Here is a 23,595-nt window from a genome sequence, read left to right as displayed (position 1 = left end):
ACTGATTTTTGCTCTCAGAAGTTAATTCTCTCATAAAATGGATACAGCCTGATTATTGTATAATCATTTCTTGAAGTAGCTGTCAAAAATTTTAAATGTAATTTGTATTACTCCAATGAATATTTATGTAGGCACGTATCTCCAAAATTTTTATGGAAGACAAAAAGAAAAACAAGATTTAAAACACAAAGATGTACTTTATAGACAATTTACCCAGAAATCCACTTAATGACCAAAACAAATTCAATCAAAGTCTCTTTTTTGCATCCCTCTTTTAGTTCTGTACTTAGTTCTTAGAACCTAGCCCTGGTAACACATCTTGTCATGTTGGTGCAAGTAGCATCAGTTGGGTGTTCTTGGAGAGGCAGGCGGAGGGGGTCTTATTGCAGCTGCATTGTTAGATGTTGATTTGGACTACCTTCCAATGAGCTCCTTGGAGGGTCATTTGTTGGATCCCAGGCACCTGATGAGAGTGAAGAGCTCCCAAGCCATTGTGCACACTAAACCATGAGCAAGTATCAGGATTTGGTGCAGCAGGAAGGACATGCAGCTAGTCGATTTCAGAGTTATGTATCGCATTGCAGAGAATTTCAGAGATTCACTCCATGATAGAAAGGGGGCAAATTTGCCAAGTCTTTCAATTGCCTCATGACATAACTTAATCTTAGAGATCAGTTGAAAAGGTCATCAACTTCTGCTTCCCTAATTTTATGTTAGGTGGCAACATAACATATGTTATGTTGGGGTAGCATAATATTATTTTCTAAATATATGCACCGTACCTGGCACCGTATAACTGAGTAAGTACTAAGGAAGAGTTAGCTTCACTGTTTTTATTATTAGGTGTTCTTTACCAATTAAGTCCAATATAAGGTACAGAGGTACCTGTAGCCTATTATTTTTAGCCAGATTCTGTGGGGGCCTGAGCCTTGCACAGGCTCCATGCAGAAGGTCTCAGAAGGCAGTGACTTCCTCTTAGGCATGTGGTTCCCCTCCATGGTTTTGGGAAAGGAAGCTAGGTTCCCAGGCCATACAGCTCTTGAAAGTAGCAGGAGAATGTGTACAGATATAGTCAATAGGGCATAAGGGTTTTTAGAGAAGTCTACCCCAAAGAGAAAAGCCAGGAGCCCTATCCTAAAAGCTACACAACTAGAACATTGGGGTGTTTTCTTCCCTGGTCTCAGAGTTCAGCCTGAGCCTTCTCAAATCCTCAGAGTCCTGCTTCTCCTCCAGCCCAGGATCTGCTTTCTGGGTCATAAGAGCAAATCTGTACCCTCGTTTATGCTGAGGGGTTAGCACAGGCTCCATGTAAAGGGGACAAATATGTGTTGCATTATAATATATATATATATAGAGAGAGATATAGATATAGATATAGATATAGATATAGATATATAGATATATAGATATAGATATAGATATAGATATAGATATATAGATATAGATATAGATATAGATATAGATATATAGATATATAGATATAGATATAGATATAGATATAGATATAGATATAGATATAGATATAGATATATGTTGACCTTCAGGACTCAAAATCTATAAATATGCATATCTAATGAACTTCATATATACATAACACAGTGAGAGAATACACACACACAGTTCTATGGAGAATAAATGTCATGGGCTAACATATTGGGATGTCAATTTTATGTTTTGTCCCATAATTTCCCCTGACCTTGCCAAGAACTCAGTGTTCCTAGTTCAGGGGCGTCTTCAGGACTATAGTCAAAAGGTACCTGATTAAAAGCAGTATTTTTCCAACTTCGGGGAAAGTCTAATATCATTTGGGGAGGTTGTGCCAGGTGTCTTTAACTAAGAAGGGAAAGGAAAGTTTTGAGGGAAGCATGAGAGAGAGCAGTTTCCATAAACTGGAAAAGGGAACATTTGGGCTGTCTCCAGCAGCCTACAGACCCCCACTCTGCTTCCTGCTCCTTGGGAGCTCCTGGGGGTGGCCATGGGGTGGGTGTGTGGAGGCTAGGCCCCTTAGAGCTGAATGCTTCCATGACTGGGCGAGGAGAAATGCAAACACACATTGTCTTCTCCACAAACCGGGAGGTGGCACAGTGGGGATTTAAGCCCAGGGCTCTCCATTTCCCAAGTCACTGTATGTTCCTGGACTAGTGTTTGCTCACAAACCAGTGGCTCTAATTGTAGCTAGTGGGGTTGGTTATCCTGTACATGGGGAGAGGATGCATAAGAGAATTTGCCTTCAGGTACTGTCCAAAAGGCGTGGTAGGAAAAGCACAGAATTTTGAGTCAAATGACATGGGTTTGAATCACAGCTGAGCAATTTCGGCTGTTATCTTCTGCAAAAAGGAGATTATAATGCCTAACCCACGTATTTATGATAGGATCGAACTAGCAGGTATCTTGTAAATGGAATGACTGTATATGGTGATTGTCCTTACCTCCTGACCTTTACGACCATCTCCATGATCAGGTGCTCCACAGCAGTGCAAGATAACCCGAGTTCACAGACAGGAAACTAATTTTCTGGGTCTGTAGTTAGCATTTTCTTGAAATAAAAAGACAAATTTGCCCTTAGAATATTAACCAAAATACTGTACATGCATTACAAATGAACTGACTCCCATTGATTGATACTCCAGACAGCATTATTGCAAAGCAGACTTATTATGGATGTACACAGAAACAGAACACAGAACCAGATGCAGCATTCTGAACATGGAAGAAATCTAATTTTTCTGTAAAGCAGATTTGAACTCATACTTCGATTTTGCAGGTTTTTAGACTTGTAAACTTCAACATGTTAATCTTTCTGATCTCTCATTTTCTCACATATAAAATGCAAATAATAATATCAAGATTTTCCATGATAGCTTTAGGACTACTTGAATCCCCAAATGCAAAAATACATCATGCTTGTCACATAGTAGCTGCTCAATGAGTGTCTATTCCTTGTAGAGGAGAAAGACTCCTAAAATCATCTACGTTAGCCATACAACATTGGACGTGAGAAAATCAAGGTCTTAGATTTTCATTTGTTTTATTTCTTAGAAGTAAAACTCTTGCAACTATGAGTCCTGATGAGAACATGTCAATATGCCAAATATTGCTAGTGAAAAACTATCAATAATGTAAATTTATCACGATTCTCGAAGAAATTGTTATTATGCAGTGATGTACAGCAAGTCAACGTCAATATAGTTTTTGGCTAAAATGCCCATCATAAGCTAACACAGTGAGTTACTCCTTGATTAACTTCAGAGGCCCACCCAAGAAGCAGCCAAACTATGAGACGGATCTCCGGCTGCATGTGCCTCTAACACTAAATGTCGAGGTGGCAGATTTCTCAGTTGCATAAATCATTGCCAGGAAGTCATGTAACAAACATACTCACCTTCAGTTTTATCTTGGGAAAGTGAAACAGCTTCCTCTTACTCATGCTGAGGAGCTTTTATTGATAAGTACAGTTGCGTTATGAATCAGCTGTTGTGGTGTGGCCTGTCACTTCTCGGGACGTACCTCAGGGTGGGACTCCCCCCTAAACTCCCTCACCTCCTCTGAAGCGGCTTTTCCCTACTGACTAACGAGGGTTTAAAGGACTCTGTGGATTCTCTGGTAAATCCGGAAGGCCGGGGCACTTATCCCATGAATGCTGTGCCCCTGTCTGAGGCCTGTTTGATCTACTTCAGAAATGCTAAAGACGTGCTATGTGTGCAGGAGGTAATGCTCAGTCAAGTTACCAGTTCAATTTATTGTATGAAGCCTGATGACTTCCCAAATGGATTTACTGCTGAGTTGTGCATGGACCCAATTAATTAATATGTTTCAGGGAGTGTCTTCTCAGTTGTTACATTTATTAATGGAAATGTAATGTATTTGGTTATGTAATAGCAAGTTGAATTTTTGGTATTCTCTTTACAATAGGATTCAGAAAAAAAATATCTTTTCTTCACTGTAGTCAAGGCAACTCCTTGTGATTCTCCCAAATTGTGTTATCTCTCACATCTTCACACCACTGCACATGCTGTTCCCTCACACTCCACATGCAAGCCTGCTAGACTCTTACTGGTTAAAGAACATTGAGGATCAAGCACTGTTTCCTTCCTAAACTCATCCATCCACCCATCCATCCTCCATCTATCCATTCAATAACAGCTTAATAAGCAACAGTTAAGAGGCAGAGCTGTGCTGGGCCCTGGTGGCAGTCCAATGTAGGACACAGTCGAGAACAGTTACAGCACACATGGATGAATGGATGTACATAAGAGGGAGATTGCACACAGCCAGAGGCAGGGTGGGGAGATGTCAAAAACACACTGTTAAACACAGACAGTAACGGAACAGCCACTGTTCTGCTCACCGACTGTTGGCTTCACTGAGACATAACACTTTCCTCTGCCCTGCTGGGACCCCGCAGCCAAACCCACACATTCTCTGAGGTTCTGGGTTTGTCAACCCGCTTCCAACATAGGCCTAAGCCAAGAGTCATTTTGTTGGGAGGTCAGTTAGAGTAGATTTATAATAAGGAACTTGGGTGAATCTCAGGACAGCCATCCTGAGAAGTGAGAAGATCACAGGCTCTCTCTGTCTCTGTCTTTGTCTCTCACTCTTGTTCTTAGCCTGAGCCTGAGAATTTGCTGGTTTTCCCTTTTCTGCAGACCAGTTTTGCTCCAAGGATGATGCCTCCCTGTAAACAAGCTCATGCAGAACTTTGAGAGACCATGGTCCTAATTCTGATTTCAAGCCTAGGTGACCTTACAGATCCTATCCCCGCCATGGGGACAGGTGGGCTGGAGGAGGCAGAACTGGCTTATGGACAGAACTTCAGGTGGCTCCATGTACCTGGCATCAGCTCAGGGTGTGACGTCATGAGCGATGACATACAGAAGCAAGCAGGTGGCATAAAGATGCCCTGCTTGGGAGCTGGAGCGATTAAAAAGCCAAGTTGTGGAAACACTTCGTATATGTTATGCCGGAGGAGACATTCATGCTCTTCCCCTTTGCTTAGTAAGTATTTGCTGTGTGGGTTTCAGCTTAGCTGTGTCTCCTCTGAAGTCCTGCCTCAACCTCCCCAAACAGGGCTAGCCACGTATGTCTCCCTCCTCTGTGTGCTTGCTGACACTGCTCGTGGCCCACCCTGCATTCCAAGTACCTGTTCACTTTCTGTCTCTTTTGCTAGAATATAAGAGGGAAATCTTATAATCTTATGTACCTTTCTCCCGGCACAGGGCCTGGCAGTCTTAGCATCCAGTAAATATTTGTTTAAGTAATGGATAAATCAATGAATGAATAATCAATGAGCGAATAAATCGATGAATGAATGAGAGAAAGAGATAAGTCAAGCCACAGCCATATCCCTTTCCTTGCTTGAGAGGCCAAGGCCAGCTTTGCTTCTCAGACCAGCTGGAGTATTCTCGAGCCCTAGTCAGTGAGGAATGAACCCCCCCTCCCCCCCGCTGGTCTCAGGCCTCAGCCCTGGGATCCGGATGAAAGTTCTCTTCAGACACCTCTCTCCTCCTTGTACCCCACCCACTTCCTACGTGACCACTCTAGATCACTTTCTTCATGTGATTCCCTGTTCTGTCATCTTAATCCTTTCCCTTCTTCACTCCCTTCTCCCTAATTTCCTCCCTTGACTTGTAGAAATGCTTCCTTACCCACATTCTCATCATTGTATCATCTATGAAGGTTTCTGCACTCCCACCCCGAAGTGTCCATGGCACCCCCATACCACGTTCTACCCTCTGTGTCAGGCACTCTGTGTACATATGATAATCCTGGGCTCCTACAAATAGCAAGAAGAGGCAATCTGTCATTACAGATTCTGAGACACCCTGCTATTCTGCTTTATTTTACTGACGACCATGATGCTCCTGGTCAGTACCACGATGAAGATGGACATCTCAGATATGCAACACGGCTGAAGGTGAGCCTCTGCTCTGCCCACAGCCTGATGGTTTCTCAGGCAGTGCTGACCCGGCAGCCTCATGCTTCCAGCTGCTGTGTCCTTCTCAACCCTTCTCTTGTTCTCACATTTCCCTGGTGGAAGGCATGGCCGTCTCCTGCTGGAGCCCTGCAGGACCTCCTGACCAGAATCTGTGCTCCCCTGGAATCCAATGCAGCAGAACACCCAGACGCTCTTCCGGTCCATACCTTCCACTGGCTCCTCCGTTTCACTCAACAGTAAAAACCAGTTTTACACTGGCCTCCATAACTCCACGTGATCTGTTCCCACCTCAGCCCTTACCTCTCTGGCTGTATCTTCTAGACCTTCCACCCCACCCACTCATTTCATGGCCTCAAGAAGCCCTGCAAACCAAGGACCGTGGGTTCACTCCTTGCTGAGTCATAGGTAGAAATGACATCAGGTAGAGTTGTCGCACAAAGGAAGCTTTATTTGCAGTGAGTAAAGAGATCATGGAGAATGGCTTCCGGAGCTGGGGCTCCCAAGTGGGGGCAAGTGGGTTTCTTTTATTTAGGTTGGATACAGAAGTGGGTGTAAGGTCTGGTACACACAGGAAACATGTGTATACCCATGTCGTATGTTCATGAGGCTCATGTGCTGCTCCAGGGGCCGAGACTTGGGCACTATAATGAGGAAGAGGTAACTGTCAGATACTCCATGGCCCCTCCCTGCAGTTGTGAGTTGGTGGTCCAGCCCCGATGGCTGCAGGGACTCTACCTGGGTTTTGCCTCAGAAAGATAAGGTTAGCATTCCTGTGATGAAGAGGGAGGACCAGGGGGAGTCCTGCTGGTGACACTTTCCATCTCAAGAGCCCTATGGGGCCTGGTCTCAATCCTGCAAAAACAACTCAAGAATGTGCATTAGGTCAGTCTTTACTTTTGAAACAGCGCTGAGGTTTGACCACTGATTATTGTCTCTGATGTTGTTTAGGCTATTTGCTGGCCCAGCAGAGACTGATCATTTTTGGACTCCCTTTGTTTTTGTTTTTGTTTTTTGTTTTTGTTTTTGTTTTTGTTTTTGTTTTACAATACTTAATGACTGGGGTTTTCACATTCCTTTGTTCTAACAGCTCCTAGGAAGCTCTGCAAGTAGTGTGCTGGACGAGTAGAGCTGGTCAGGCACAGATCACAGAGAATAGCTGGGGATCGAAAGTGACTTGCTATATTCTGAAAGCTGTGTCCTGTCTTTCTGTTTCTGGGGAAAAAAGCTCACACTGACCATGTAAATTATGCTGCAACCCACCACCACTCTCAGCCTCCTTCATTTGGATTCCCTTAACTCTATGTTTTTTCCATCGACAGATGAATGGATAAAGAAGCTGTGGTCTATGTATACAATGGAATATTCCTCAGCCATTAGAAACGACAAATACCCATCATTTGCTTTGATGTGGAGGGAACTGGAGGGTATTATGCTGAGTGAAGTAAGTCAATTGGAGGACAAACATTAGATGGTCTCATTCATTTGGGGAATATAAAAAATAGTGAAAGAGAATAAAGGGGAAAGGAGAGAAAATGAGTGGGAAATACCAGAGAAGGTGACAGAACATGAGAGACTCCTAACCCTGGGAAATGAACTAGGGGGGTGGAAGGGGAGGTGGGCGGGGGTTGGGGGTGACTGGGTGGCAGGCACTGAGAGGGGCACTTGATGGGATGAACACCGGGTGTTATGCTATATGTTGGCAAATTGAACTCCAATAAAAAAATAATAATTAAAAAAAAAAAACTCTACGGTAGCCCCAGTGGCGCAGCAGTTTAGTGCCACCTGCAGCCCTGGGTGTGATCCTGGAGACCCGGGATGGAGTCCCACGTCGGGCTCCCTGCATGGAGCCTGCCTCTCCCTCTGCCTGTGTCTCTGCCTCTCCCTCTCTCTGAATAAATAAATAAATCTTAAAAAAAAACCTCTCCAATTGACTTCCTTCACTCAGCAGAATACCCTCCAGTTCCATCCACGTTGAAGCAAATGGTGGGTATTTGTCGTTTCTAATGGCTGAGGAATATTCCATTGTATACATAGAGCACAGCTTCTTTATCCATTCATCTTTCGATGGACACCGAGGCTCCTTCCACAGTCTGGCTATTGTGGACATTGCTGCTAGAAACATCGGGGTGCAGGTGGACCTGGAGGGTATTATGCTGAGTGAAGTAATCAATCGGAGAAGGACAAACATTATATGGTCTCATTCATTTGGGGAATATAAATAATAGTGAAAGGGAATAGAAGGGAAGGGAGAAGAAATGCGTAGGAAATATCAGAAAGGGAGACAGAACATGAAGACTCCTAACTCTGGGAAACGAACTAGGGGTGGTGGAAGGGGAGGAGGGTGGGGGGTGGGGGTGACTGGGTGACGGGCACTGAGGGGGGCACTTGACAGGATGAGCACTGGGTGTTATTCTGTATGTTGGTAAATTGAACAACAATAAAAAATAAATTTATTAAAAAATAATAAAAAATAGGAAAAAACCATTAATATCTATAAATAGGTGTTAAATAAATTATAGTGCATTAATAAAATGCAACACCTTTAATCTAGTTAAAAATGATATTGCAGATAAATATCCATTAGCATTGATAGATATTTATGATGTATGGTTAAGTAAAAAATTCAAGTTACTAAGCAGAATATAATATTGACACTAATATATATGATGGAAAAATGTGTGGAAATAAGTTTGTGAAAGTATTAACAGTAGTTCTCTTTAAGAGGTGTGCTTGTGGGAGATTTTAAATTTATTTCACCTTTGACTTATCTGTAGATTCTCATTTTTCTATGGTCAAAATGTATTGTCTTTGTAATAATTAAAAAAAAAAGATAAACAAAAAAAAAACTCTACGTTTTTTCTTCTTTCCAGAGCATGTATCCCCATCTCACATACAGTACAGTCTATTTATAGTCTATAATTCTAATTCTTATCTGCCTGCCTCATGAATGTAAGTCCTAAGAAGACAAAGATCTGTGTCTGTTCTGTTCTCTGGTGAGTGCAAGCTCTCAGCAGCGTGCTTACGTGTAGGGACGGCCTGGGAGGTATTGCTAAGAGTGAGTGAGCAAAGAAACTAGTGAACGTCTCCTACCGTGTCCGCCCTTTATGCTATCTCCGAATCAGTGGTACCTTCCCCAGACTGTGAGCCCCAGAAGGGTAGGCAACATTTCTGTCCTCTCCTAGCAGAGCAAATTTTGACCTCAGTTTCTGCAAACTGTAGTCTTGTGGCTGTGACTCCCTTTATGCATTTATCACTCACTCACAGGGATGTCATTTGAGCCTGATTAGTCACAAGATGGCTGTGGGCTGAGAACGCTGACAAAAGATGCTCTGCTTCACATTATATGGTGACAAATTAGGGCTTTGTGGGAAAAGAAATTCAAAACAAGTGAACATACAAAAAAGTTTAAGGGTTACATTGTCATTGTCAGATGCAGAACTTGAATGAGGTTCTGTGACAAGTCTACAAAATATTCTCATGCCTTCAGAAACCTCCTTGTGGTCTCGCTAGTCACATGTCACCTCAGTCCCTCAGGAGGGGCTCCACACTGTGCATTTGTGAGTCACCACGCCACTCCCTGTGGTATCGGGTTTTGCAGTGATTTCTTAATGAATTAATCCCATTGGTAAATCATCAGATTTTCTTGAATTATGACATGACTACTTTATTAATAACAGATCTTATTCCTATTCACTGAGATGCACATGAAATATTCTAGTACATGCTTAACATTCCTCATCTAAATGGAAAAAACAGCACTTACAGGAGCTTCTCAAGCAATAAGTCTTTGACTTTTGAATGTCTGTATCATGCAGCCCCTTGTCAGTCAGGTCAACTGACCTGCTGTCCACCACCAGCCCCTTCCTCTCTCTTTTTCAGCTTCTGCCCTATTTCCCCTGTAGGTCTTTGCTTTGCTCCTCATCTTCCATCCTTGCCATTAATCACTTTGATCAATTCATGCCAACATTCAGAGTAGGGGACAGCAGAGAGCACCAAACCCCAGAGTGGGGTCAGGAGCTCTGGCTCTGCCACTTCTCTGCATGACCTTGAGGATGAGACCCAGTCTTTCTGAGTGGCAGCAATCCTATTTGTAAAACTGGTTTAGTAAACGCTGGGACACCTGCACCCCGATGTTTATAGCAGCAATGTCCACAATAGCCAAACTGTGGAAGGAGCCTCGGTGTCCATCGAAAGATGAATGGATAAAGAAGATGTGCTCTATGTATACAATGGAATATTCCTCAGCCATTAGAAATGACAAATACCCACCATTTGCTTCGACGTGGATGGAACTGGAGGGTATTATGCTGAGTGAAGTAAGTCAATCGGAGAAGGACAAACATTGTATGGTCTCATTCATTTGGGGAATATAAATAATAGTGAAAGGGAATAGAAGGGAAGGGAGAAGAAATAGGTAGGAAATATCAGAAAGAGAGACAGAACATAAAGACTCCTAACTCTGGGAAATGAACAAGGGGTGGTGGAAGGGGAGGAGGGCGGGGGGTGGGGGTGACTGTGTGACGGGCACTGAGGGGGGCACTTGACGGGATGAGCACTGGTGTTATTCTGTATGTTGGCAAATTGAACACCAATAAAAAATAAATTTATTATTTAAAAAAAATAAAATAAAATCTAGAAAAAAATGGTTTAGTAATACCTACCTTGTAAATGAGAATTAAAAGACATATTATACGTAGGGATGTCTGGATGGCTCAACGGTTGCGCCTCTGCCTTTGGCTCAGGTCGTGATCCCAGGATCCAGGATAGAGTGCGCATTGGGCTCCCTGCGAGGAGTCTGCTTCTCCCTCTGCCTGTTTCTTTGCCTCTTTCTCTCAGTCTGTATCTCTCATGAATAAATAAAATAAATCTTAAAAAAAGACATAATATATGTAAAGTATTTGTTTCTTTTCTGCATTAAAATAGGACTGGAAATATATGACAAGCTTTCAGTTGGATTTGTTAATGCCTGAACACAGCTTGTTTTGCATGCCTATTAGTACAGTTTTACTTGCATCGTAATTAACATTCAATTCATAAAAAAATAAATCTTAAGGTTTCTTAAGACTTTAAAGTCAACATTCTAATCTTGTTATTCTGTTTTTTAATCTAGGAAATGTGTTTAACATAATTATAATCACTTTCATTAGCTTTTTGATGGATAGTTGATGGATTCGTATGGTTAAAATTTTCAAATATCTTAAACATTTAATGCTATTTGCATTCATAAATATTTTCATCAACACTTCAAATTACGATTATGATATTAAAATAGCTGATTCTTCCAAATAATCCAAATCTATCTGTGCAGACTTAAAATCAGAGTATTTCTAAGTGTTTAAGAAATTCTTATTAATAAAGGGAAGAATTGAATTAATTCTAATCTGAAATCCAGGTTAACACTTTCTTATAATTAATGCCTGCCAATGTCTTCAATTGTACAGAAAATTGTTTTCATAAATTATTCATGCAGCATTGTAATAGTTTCAGCATGCTCTTCCCACTGTTTCTTCTCATGATAGGGGTCACAACTGATTTCCATGTCACTTCTGAGACAGCAACCCATCTGTAAGAAAGGGAGAGATTCTGTACCCTCTTTACTCTTTATTTTCTTGTGGGTGTTAAATCCAAGTACTCATCTAATTCCCAGCTCCTGCTTTTCCCCCTCACCCTCCAATCTAGCATCACTTCCTGCAATGCAGATGTACTCTACAGTCCTAAGGCAAGAGAAATCAAGCCAGTTCTTGAACAGCATCCTGGGATTCAGCATCACGTCACCATCAGGGCTGGACTTGTCCTAACACGGGTTACAAGCCTGGTCCCTAGCACTTGGCCTCTACTTGGTGTCAAGAAACAAGGGTGGATGGCTTGTCAGCATACAAACATAACTCCAGGCCTTCAGGAACAAGATTGCTTGGGGAAACGTATACAGGAGAATGGTAGCAGGTAGGAGATTCCCCATGGTTTTTTATAATTTAGGATGGCTCAGGGGAATTGAGAGAGAACAGATCTCAGAAACGATGCAAGAACCTTGGCCCCTGGGCTGGAAATTTTAAATGCAGGATTGAGGAAGAATCAACTTCCTCTCCTTGGGGTCATGCAATACGGTATAGCACAACCTCTAGCTCTGAAACAGAGTCAAAACTAAGTGAGATAAGGCCATCCAGGCTGATTTATTGCCTGTTATTCTAGACAAAGTAAGAACATGATCTTTGGAACCAGGAAGGAATGAAATCAGATCCTGACTCTGCTAATTTGCATGTCCCCATGGCAGAGTCCCCAAGTCACTCTGAACTTCTACTTCTGCATGATGGAAACAAGCCACTGAGACAACAGCCCTTCCAAGGACTAAGCGAACACTTCGCCTCAAGCCCCTCATGTAGGGCCTGGCGAAAACCATGTATTCAGCCAATAAACAGTTGTTTGCTGCCATTTCCCCAACCAGGAAAAGACATAAAGAGAAACCAGGAATCGAGTCTGTCAGTACCAGGAATGTGTGTGTACTGCTTCCTTCATGCCTAGCCCAACTCCTCCAAAGAATTATCTGCACCTAGTACTTCCCCTTTGCCACCTGTCCAAACATCTTTGTGGAGGACAGACAGGGCTTTCTGCCTCAGTATCCACCCCCGCCCCACTGTAACACATCTGGGTGACATGACTTCTCTTTGTTTTCCAGAATGCCCCAGGATGTGACTGTTCTAGGATGCTCCCTCAATGACAGACAATCCAAACAGGTGGCTCACAGTGTGGTTTGCGGTTGCACAGTGGCCTCCATAGGCGTGATGCCTGGAACTGCTGGAGGTGGCATGCTGCAGTGGGGACAGCCCCCCTGAGGCTCAGCTCCCACACGGGGAAGGGCCAGGCCAGAGGACGGTAAGGCAGCCAGAGCCACGGCCCCCCACAGCTACACCTGCATCATTACTGTGCTTTTAACTAATATCAATCAGCCAACTCCTATATTGTTATTTTCATTGTTTTGGTTTTTAAAATTTTTCCAGCTTTATGGAGGTATGATTGACAAATAAAAATTGTATATTTTGAGAGTGTCCAGTATGGTGTTTTGATATGTGAACACATGCAATGATTACTACAGTCAAGCCACTTAGTACATCTGCCACCACACATAGTAACCTTTTCTCCTGCGGGTGAGTGGGGAGAATATTTAACATCTCCCCTCAGCAAAATTCAAGTCTACAATACAGATTTAGTGACTGTGGTCACCATGCTGTGCATTACCTCTCTAGAACTTATCATCTTAACCTAAATTCTCTATCCTATCGCCAACATCTTCCCAATTCTTACCTTTCCTCACAAAGCTGTGTGTCTCCAAGTCATCCCCCAGCTCAGCAAATGCTGCCATCATTTGTGACATTTGTCCTTCTGCTCTGGGAAGCTGGAAATTATATGGCCTCTTCCCTCTTCCTTCTCCCCCGTAGAGTCCTGCCATCTTGCGTATACTCATCAGGCTAGGCAGTGTGACTGCGTTAGTCCAAGCACGATCCCTTCCCCCATGTCTACACCTTCCCTCAAAACCCCCTCCACTGCCATTCCCTCTAAAGTTCTAAGACAACCCAGGGAAGGGTAGGTCCTCTTGTTATTATATTGAAGACATTGATGGTTTTCCTTTATGATTCTTTTTTTTAATATTTTATTTATTTATTCATGAGAGACATAGAGAGAGAGAGGCAGAGACACAGGTAGAGGGAGAAGCAGGCTTCATGCAGGGAGCCCGACATAGGACTCAATCATGGGACTCCAGGATCAGGCCCTGGGCCAAAGGCAGGCCCTAAACTGCTAAGTCACCCAGGGATGCCCTTCCTTTATGATTCTTATTAAATTTAGAGTTGCATGTATGTATTTGTGGTTATTTGCACATACTTTTTCTTGCTGAGTTATAATCTTGATGAAGGCAGGGGCTGTGTCATGCTCCTATGCATACAACCCAGCACAATGCCTGGCACGTGGAATATGAATACGATTAATTTCTTATTCTCAAATGAATGAAAAGTTAGAGTGCGAATGAGCTCTTACTACATAGAGGATATTGTGCTAGACAAGTTAGTTAGGGGAGATATATCTTAGGATAAGCATTTGCTCATGGACTTTTAGCATGGACAAATACAAAATGAGTGCAAGAGGATATTTTCACATGTGCAGTGGACATGAGCAAACCTATTTGTGAGGGCAGGCAAAGGAGTCTACTGGGGGTATAAAAGTAGAAGGAAAAGATAAAGAACAGGTTTGATTTTCTCCACTTGAAAAATGAAGTATGTGAACCAGGTGATTGATGATAATTCTGAAATGCTGCTTCCCAGTTTTTCCTAGAGCCTGCCCTGCAAGGTGACAACTTCCCTAGGTCTTTCTCCTAGAGTATATTAGGAGCACACATGATGGCTGAATGGTGGAAATAGGGACACTTGTTTGCAGGGTGCTTGGTAAGGGCACATATACATTGTCTTCAGGTCTGGACGAGCCCATTGTGAGGCTTCAGCCATAGAGACCCAAGTCCTAACACCACTGGTCAATGATCTTGGGCTGTCTGCTGTCTAGTCCACACTGAACCCAGGTTTCTTTTCTTTCTTTTTTTTTTATTTACTTATGATAGTCACACACACAGAGAGAGAGAGAGAGGCAGAGACACAGGCAGAGGGAGAAGCAGGCTCCATGCACTGGGAGCCCGATGTGGGACTTGATCCCGGGTCTCCAGGATCGCGCCCTGGGCCAAAGGCAGGTGCTAAACCGCTGCGCCACCCAGGGATCCCTGAACCCAGGTTTCTGAGGACAACTTGTTCTTGAAACAAAACGATAAAATAACTGACCAATTCTCTTTATTAAATAACAAGTAAATAGTCTATATACAGTCACTGGTCTTGCACATGAGTGCTTCCCCTTCTGTGGAAGTTATCCCATGTGATCAAAGCACCAGCTCAGCAGCATGCTCAAATGTCCAATAATAATGTGAATTGGCCAGCAAGACACGCAGGTGACCCTCATACTGTCAGTCACCATACATGCAGGAGAAAACAAACCAGCTCAATTCACAAAGATTTAGGTAAAGACTTATTAGCTTCATTTCAAATGACTGTGTTGTGCATCTCAGCAGCTCAACAATTCAACCAGCTGTTGCTCTTCAAAACATGTGTCACTTTCTTTGCATTTGGGTCAAACTCCAACTGTGAAGATCCATTGAAGAAATAGTAAAACCCTGGAAACATGGACAAGGGAAATGAGATATTTTTTCCAAGAAATAAATTTGGCAACATATAAAACTCAGAATAATAGATAATTAAAATTGCTAAGTGATTAGAGTTTTACTATGTGCAGGGACAATGATAAGCATTTTATATGATTGTCTTTTCATTTCTTTCTGCAATAACCCTATGAGGGAAGCATATCTAACTCCATTCTACAGATAAGCAAGTGGAGAGTCAACTTATGTTTGCCCAAGGTCACTCAGTGAGCAAAGGCTGGAGACAGCCTCCCAGCACTGCCTAAAGGCAAAGCCAGGCTCAACTTACTAGGTTATTCTGCTTTCAATCAGACAAAACTCTGCTTCTTTGGATACTATGATCTCTTTATTTTCTTTTCCCCAATAGTCCTCCTCCCCTTTCCTCACATTACAGCCTGAGGGTCATTTCTGGTCCCAGAGAAGCATGGAAACTCCTTCAGAACACCAGAAAGCCATTTATGGCTCTGCCATTATGGTGCTTGGGTTACCTTTCAATAAGGATCACCAGCTTCCAGCCTTGAGCAGGAAAAAAATATAAATTTTTCATTTTTATTTTTTTGAAAGATTTATTTATTTATTTTAGAGAGAGAGAGAGAGAGAGCATGAGTGGGAGAAGCAGAGGGAGAGGGAGAGAAAGAATCTCAAGTAGACTCCCCACTGAGCACAGAGCCGCTGTAGGGCTCCATTCCACGATGCTGAAATCATGACCTGAGCTGAAACCTAGAGTCAGATACTCAATCTGCTGTGCCACCTAGGTGCCCCCCAAAATTACTTTTTTCAAACTTTGGGTGCATGAAGAAGCAATTATTTACAACTGACCAGTGTGGGCAATGACTGACCACTCAGGGCAATCTCCCTGGGAATGAGTAGTTATAGCAAGATGGAGTGGAAGGGAAAGCCAGCCAGTGTGAAACCTAGCCACACCACTTGAGGGGATTTTTTTTTTTTCACTTGAGGGGATTTTTATACCTGCTTGGTAATTTGAAAAGTCTAGATGTAAGGAAGTGACACTTGAGCACTTCAGGTTTTTTCTGCATATTCAAAATAGAGATTTGTGTTAATTGTCTTTATAATTCAAATCAATGTATTATATGAAGTGGTCATATAACTGGTATGGAATTAGCAAGTTGAAATCTGGGAGAGAGGAAGGAACTGATTAAAGAAAATCTGTCATTACATGGGCCGCGTGGGTGGCTCAGTCTCTTAAGCGTCCGACTCGATTTTGGCTCAGATCTTGATTTCCAGGTCATGAGATCAAGCCCTGCATTGGGCCCTGCGCTCATTGGGAAGTCTGCTTGAGTTTCTCTCCCTCTGCCTCTTCCTCAGTCATTCTCTGTCTCAACTAAATAAATAAATCTTAAAAAGAGAAACTCTGTCTTACAAATTAATCCAATTGTCCCTCTGCTACCATACAATGTTTCAAGCAACCCATTGCCAACAAAACAATGTCCTCTTACCAAATGCTTCAAATGCAGCATCGACCTTCGAGTCAACCCCTGGAAAGTCTTCTGCTATTTGCTTGGGAAAGCCTGGCTCCATGGATTGTCTCTTCTCATCATATCTGCATCCAGTAAAAGAAACACAGCACAGCATCACACAGAGGCCAAGTTAACGAAATTCTTTTTTTTTTTTTTTAGAAATTTTTTAAAAGATTCATTTATTTATTTATGATAGACACAGAGAGAGAGAGAGAGAGAGAGGCAGAGACACAGGCAGAGGGAGAAGCAGGCTCCATGCCGGAAGCCCAACAGGGACTCGATCCCAGGACTCCAGGATCACGCCCTGGGCCAAAGGCAGGTGCCAAACCGCTGAGCCACCCAGGGATTCCCAAGTTACTGAAATTCTTAAGTCATGTTTGGTTTAATGTAGAATTCTAGTAAGCTTCCCAAGCACCACAAATAAATGTCAAACATGTTAAGTATTACAGAAATATGTGCCTTTAATGGTATTGCAAACTTATTTCTGAGAACTGTATCTCCACCAGGAGCAGAGGTAACATCCTGATCCAGCAGATGCTGTCTATTATCATACATCTAAGTCTGGACAGAAAGAACATTAGTTATCTTTCTATTGCAAAGACATGAAGGTATGAACAGATGAATTGGCTCATTCATCTCAAATACAGATTTCAAGTTCTCTACCACACTTAGCTCATATATGTCCTCTGTACCCTGCACATCTGGATTTCCTATGGCAGCCTCTTAGGAAAAGGCAGAGATAAGGAAAGCACAGTGAATGTATTTCAGACTCACTGACTGGACATTGGTTCGTCCACCCAGTCGTCTGGGCAGATGGCCCAGGAATTAGCCTCTGTGAGTCTTGGGTTCTAGCCATAAAACTGGACCACTCTTGCTCATCATCCTCTGAAACAGGCAGCACTAATGAGAGCATGAGGTTAAGGGAAGCCCTGAAGAATCATCTAGTAAAGTGGGGAAGATGAGGCAAATACCCACAGAGATGATGAGTCCATGGGAAAAGAATGTTAACTTGTGGCCTGGATTCTTGAGGCTTCTTTCAAAAAAAATCCAAGCCCATCTAGGTTTGGAGTCCAGGAACAGAGCTCCACAGGGTGGTGGGATCTGAGGCAGGTCTTGAAAGGTGAGTGGGTTGGTGGGGGTGGATTTGTGGGGACTGGGGGCAGAGGAGAGAAGAGGCCCTCCAGGCAGGTGGGGCAGTTCCAGCAGGAAGCTCCTGCCTGCTGCTCACAGGCTTAAGGCAGAAGTGAGGCAGAGGCCTCTGTGACCAGTGCTGCTGCCTTTGAAAGCAAGTGTGACCCCATCCTTCATACTGGAAGGGAGGTCACGCTGAGAGTGACCTGCAGGTTTCCTCCCGGGTGGGGGGGGGAAGAGAAGATAATTTCCCTAATGGGGTTCATACAAAGCCATTCCAACCACATCTTACCGCCAGTATTTGTCTCCTACGAAGAAGTACGTTTTCTTTTTTTCCTTATCAAAAACAGCTGCATCAATTTTCCTCACGGTTGGAGGGAAACCCAGGGTGTGGATGCCTTTTGGATAACCGGCTTGTACCTCAGTTCCTCTCATGGCCCAGAACTGATTTCCTGTTAAGAAAATAATTCAGAGTCACAATGAATTTATAACAGTCGAGTCTGAGTTTTAGAAAATACTTGTCAGCACCTTTGTTTTCATAGTGAAGATTTAATCCCCAGCTCAAAGTGGGCTTCTAACAAAAATTTGCAGATTGAATTAATGAACACAAATCAAAGGAGGGAATTTACAACTTTGAGTGATTTGTATTCCTATGTGCATTTTTATTATCTGTAAAATATAAATAAAATCATACCAGACCCAGATGTTTTTCACTGTCTTAGAATAATGAAGGAGACACAATTCGTCAAAGTAGAGAAAATTCAAGTCCTATTCAGTTTTCCTGTGAAAGCATTTATTTCAACAAGTTAAAGAAATTATTTAATAATTACCTTTAAAAATGAAAACAATATCCTTGCTAGTCTCTTCATATGCAGCATCCAAGCCTGAAGGAAGGGATGGCCAAAATGAAGAGATTAAATAGAACCCAGGTTCAAGTGTCCTGAGGGATTTTCGCCAAAAATGTCTGAAATACATAAAAAGGGAAATGAAGATTGAAAAACAGATTTTCACCTTTAGCATATTTTTCTCATTGTCTTCCTCACCCATCTTCCTCCCCCCTTTGTGTTCTAGGCTCGAAGGCAGGCAGAAATTAGGGATATCGCCAATGGGAAAATATCTTCTTTTTCTTGGGAAGCCTGCACTGGACCTCCAGCCAGAGTATTCCAAACCAGCTTCTTCTAAAGAGAAGGCGACCCAACTGTGCAATAATTAGCAATTCATGCAAACCAATGTAGCTGTCCTCACATCGTTTACAGATTCAAATAGGTAGATGGTGTGTGTACATGCATATGTATATGTCGGTATTTCTGGGGTGATTCTGGAAGTATGTACAGAGTCCTTAGCAGTTGATGGGTGGGGGGATGCCTGGGGAACCCAGTGCCAGAGCAGTGAGGGCTTGCCTTTCACTTTCTTCCTATTTGTGCAGCTTGAGTGTGTTATCATGGGCATATTTATCCAGCTGTGAGTAAACTAATTGATTAAATGTAATGCTGTTCTGATGCCATTTTTAAAGGAGACCAAGATAAAATTCTGATTCTGATGTTCAACTTGAGCCGTTGAAGAGCAAGCCCGGCTTATAGTGACTAGAAACAACAATAAGAGGACAGGAATCAAATCAAGTCTTTGAAAAAGAGCTTGACACTTTTAGGAGAATGTGGAGGGCGAAACACTAGATCTCAATGATTTCAAGCTCAGAGAAAACATTTTTGCTTTCAATATTTAAAAATCTTTATTAAGTCTCTGTTCTCCTTTCTAAACATTGTACATCAAAAGAATAGATAGAGAAATGTAATTTTCTGGTCTGACCTGTCTTTGAAGAACAGGATCTCTCCCCTCAGGGTGCTGATTGCGTCGAAGGACAAAGTGGGGTCACATGCAGCTGGTGTCCCAGGTCCTGGAGGCACAGATTCCGTGGGCACCACGGGGTCACTGGAGGAATCAGAGGGAGGTCCTAAAAGGAACAGATGTGGGGTGCAAACAGAAGGAGAAATGTGATGACAGCCACCCATACACTCTCAGGGTGCTTTGAAATGCATTGCAAATGCTTTATGCAGCATTTTAAAGCTTTCCTGAAGACTATCACTGCAAAGCTACCATGCTTGATTTTTCCAGCATCACTTACCACCATACAGGGACTGGATGCCATTCACATCATCTTGAGAAAGATGGAAGCGGGCCAGATCTGTCAATACATTGTAGACTGGGTACATCAGAGCGCTAGGGTTGGCCGAGTGAAAGAGACCCAGGGAATGGCCAAGCTCATGAGCAGCAACGAGGAATAAATTGGTTCCTAAGTAGGAAATAATAAATAATAGTTACTTCATCCTTAAACACGTGTATATCCCCTAAGTCCTCTATGTATTATACTAGTTTACTTCCTGGAAGTACACAGGGTTTTCTTTGCCTTATTTTTTGGTTAACTGATCAGCTGATTATACACTTCATGGAAAGCCAAGTGTTCTTCAAGGCTCATTCTTGAAATCAATCTTTGAGACAAAATATCCAGCCATGTCCAATCTACCCCCCACTCCTGCCCCAGGCTCTTATTTACTTCCTGAGAACCAGGTCCCTTTTCTTATATTCTGGAAGGGAACCAAACCACTTGTTTAGCACATCCATAAATATTTCTCTTCATTTGTCAACGAAAAGCTAAACACTGTTTCAGCATATTAATGTTTGCCAGTTATGGTCTCAGTTAAATGAATCACAATTTATTCATCTCAATTCTGAAATCCTTAAACAACCATATGCCTATTATTTTCCATTGGACTATTGCCTGCATAATTTTTCCACCTCAAGATTATTATTAAGCATATAGTGGGTCTGGAAATATTAGTAATGATAATTGTCATAGAGTTTTCAAGATTGGCCTAAAACATAGCATGCCTAATCACGCCTAGCATTTGTCACAAAAGAGATTTTGGCCATACAAACACTAGCTGTATTCATATTTTTCCTTCATATTATTTAAACCCCCCCTCCAAAAAAAATTAAAAAAATAAAAATAAATAAGTAAACCCAGAATGCTCAAAATTGGAAGTTATTGGATAATTATGTTTGACATGCTAAGTTTACTTTTGTAAGCATTATACCTGTAACTTGTGATCCTAGAAAGTCCTCATTAGAGACTTTGCAGTAAGAAGTTGTTGAGTTAAAACAAAGAAATATATCCAACACTAATGTCACATTCATACTGTCTACAGAGATTCTATTTGTGTTTTGATTATAAATCCCAATAAATTTCAGAAGTTATATTATTTCTTTTAGCCAATTGTTTTAAAACTTTGGAAGCCAATCCTCAAAGTATACAGTTAAGAACTGAGAAATGTTCTACTATCTAAAAAATTTGGACATTGTATTTGGGGGCTAGTGCTTTATTTCAGAACAAGTCCATTGAAACTCTTGTTAACCTAGAGACAGTAAAATGCTGATTTACCAGAAAAACCCAAACAGGAAAACTCAGCTTCTGACATTTAATTCTCATCTCCATTTTGAAGAGTAAAGAAGAAATTTCCCCCAGTGGGATACAAGTGGTATCAAGCACCTGTATTAGTGCAGAATTAATGCAATGCACCATCCCTTGGATGTCTGTAATTTGATATAATGAGAAAATACTCTTAATGATGTTCCTAACCCACACTAGAGCTGTGGTCATCAAAGAAGTACCTAATGATGTTTCCATACTGTGCTGATCAAGACAGAGAATAAACTTTTTAGATATCTGAAAAATGGTTAAAACAAAAATATATTCTACTAACTCTTGAGCCATTTGGAAAATCTGGGAAGCCTGCTTCTTAAAGATTCTTAGCTATTAAGAATTTTCTAAATCTAAAAAAATCACCCACCAAAATCATTCTGAGAGCTGTGTAACTAACCTGATGTATCTCTTGTCCATTGTTCATCATCGTCAAAGTGGGCATCTCCATAAATGCCAGGCCCAGGTGGGTAGGCATGACCCAAAACATTTCCAGGTCCATCAAAAGGGTTAAAGTCTCCATGATCTAACAGAGAAAATGTTTTTATTGGAAAGATAGATAATTAGGATCTCTTTGGAACATCCCCCACCCTCCCGCTCCCTCAACAACGGCAGCTAAATGGACGCGTTTCATGTTTTATTTGTTTTTGTTCCTCTACCTCTAACTGCAAAAGAAATCTTTATGTCAGCCTCTCCTTCATCAGTCCTGGAGAAAGTAAGTGGAGTCACCTCCTTCCAGACATTCAGAGCTTTCTCAATGGCAGAATCAACAGCATCTCTTGGCAAATCTGGTGTATAATTCATAATTCTTTAAGAAAAAAATGGAATGGGTTATTATTTTCTCCTGTGGTCATAATTTTTAAAATGTCGTTATTATGTGAAAACCTTTGTGGACCCATTACCTGTAAGTAAGGTGAGTTTTCCTCCACTTGGGCATGCCAGGGAAGGTGGTGAAGTCACCGACGTCAGGAACGCCACACCTGGGCCTGCGCATCATCGCCAGGGTGTCCGAGTCCACCTTCCCTGTCACCTCCAACCCGAGGAACTTCTGCATTTCTCGGATTTTTTCAACGACAGGACCACTGTCCCTTCTTCTGACAAATGGTTTCACATCTTTCCCAAGGTTGTAGTAGTTTTCTAGGTATTGCTAATAGGATAATAAGTAGAGTTTTTAGGTCATACTTCTGATTTTTATGTATTTTATAGTAAATGGCAACTGCTGACTTAATCTGTCTACAGTATTCCTCTGGTTTACTGAAATCAAAATAAATGTCATATTCTGTTCAATTCTTCAGTAACAGACTCCTCCTCACTTCTGTTTTATCTTTGTAACCAGAACTTAGTCTACTCCCAAAGCAACGAAAATGAAGCAGAAAATCAAGATAAGTATCTAGTAAACTTAAAGGAGGAGCACAGAGCAAATAGGCTTCTTTGGGCATAATTGTGTATCCCAAGCGCATTTATTCAACTCCCTTGGCTTTCTACTTTATGTGTCTCATGGGGACCTGGCTTAAGGAAAAATGTTGGACAAATCCCTGCCTGCGTCTAAACACGACCCTAGCAATATAAATATCTAGCTAAACTTTCGTTGGGTTAAAATGCCTCAAGAAGTTCCAACCAAGGTATGTTTAATGATGCTCTGCACCTGTTACTCCTGCACCTCAAGCCCCCGTGCCACTGCCGCCACAGTGGTTCCAATCTTAAATAAACACCTAATATTTCTGGCCTTTTTTGTTCCTGTGTGAGAGGAGGCTGCACGGTGGGATAGAAGACTGTCCACATCCCTTACCCTATAGCCCTCGGTCCCTGAACGGCTCCTACACAGTCAGCCTCAAGCATCCCGAGTGTTGGGTGAATGGAAAGCAGAGATGGTTTTCCCACTGCCATGTAGGGATGTGTCCATCACTTACCTGGATGAGTTCCATGCTGTTGTTCTTATCCCCTGCAGCTCTGTCCACTGGATAGGCTGAGCACACAACCCCACAGAAGAGCAGTAGAGCTGGAAGATTCTGCATTTCCACAGTCTCTTCTTGGCTCTATGACGTCTTAGTAGTGCCTTGCTCCCTGCCTACCTTCTTCTGGATGCACTCTCTGGAGCCCTGACTTTTATAGGGCGACAGTGTTGGTTTAGGTCACCCGCAGCTTGACTCATGATTGCTTTCATCCGAGTGGCAGCAGGACCATGTCCAAAATTCCAAATCCAAAGTAGGATGATACAACCTACTTTACTAATTTCTCTCAACCTTTCCAATTTTGCAAATCATAACAGTGATTAAGCTCCAGGAAATGCTTCCTGTCTTTGTAAGAAGAAAACTGGGGCATTTTTTTTTATTATGGAAAAAAAAGTGAC

General features: G+C 42.2%; 1 protein-coding gene across 1 annotated transcript; it reads right to left on the bottom strand.

Moving 5' to 3' along the window:
* Positions 1 to 14,743: 14,743 nt before the first annotated feature.
* Positions 14,744 to 23,518, bottom strand: LOC112925877 (stromelysin-1). Its single transcript, XM_026006707.2, has 10 exons — positions 23,156 to 23,518; positions 22,148 to 22,392; positions 21,905 to 22,053; positions 21,646 to 21,771; positions 19,893 to 20,060; positions 19,577 to 19,721; positions 18,601 to 18,734; positions 18,063 to 18,222; positions 16,619 to 16,722; positions 14,744 to 15,137 (listed from the first exon to the last, which is right to left on the bottom strand). The coding sequence occupies exons 1-10, from the start codon at positions 23,258 to 23,260 to the stop codon at positions 15,037 to 15,039; spliced, it is 1,437 nt and encodes a 478-aa protein (XP_025862492.2). The 5' UTR covers positions 23,261 to 23,518; the 3' UTR covers positions 14,744 to 15,036.
* Positions 23,519 to 23,595: the final 77 nt, after the last annotated feature.

Source organism: Vulpes vulpes, chromosome 12 (assembly GCF_048418805.1).
Source record: "Vulpes vulpes isolate BD-2025 chromosome 12, VulVul3, whole genome shotgun sequence".
Classification (NCBI taxonomy): Eukaryota; Metazoa; Chordata; class Mammalia; order Carnivora; family Canidae; genus Vulpes; species Vulpes vulpes.
Note: the sequence above shows the minus strand (reverse complement) of the source record. Positions and strands in the feature narration are given on the sequence as shown.

Bases quoted from the DNA above. Each gene is read 5' to 3' on its own strand.
- LOC112925877 (XM_026006707.2), bottom strand. From the start codon at position 23,260: ATGCAGAATCTTCCAGCTCTACTGCTCTTCTGTGGGGTTGTGTGCTCA. The intron at 18,223-18,600 runs GTAATTATTAAA...TTTTCTTAACAG, and splicing joins TATTGTTTTCATTTTTAAAG to GAAATCAGTTCTGGGCCATG. The intron at 15,138-16,618 runs GTAAGAGGACAT...CCATGTTTCCAG, and splicing joins TGCTGCATTTGAAGCATTTG to GGTTTTACTATTTCTTCAAT.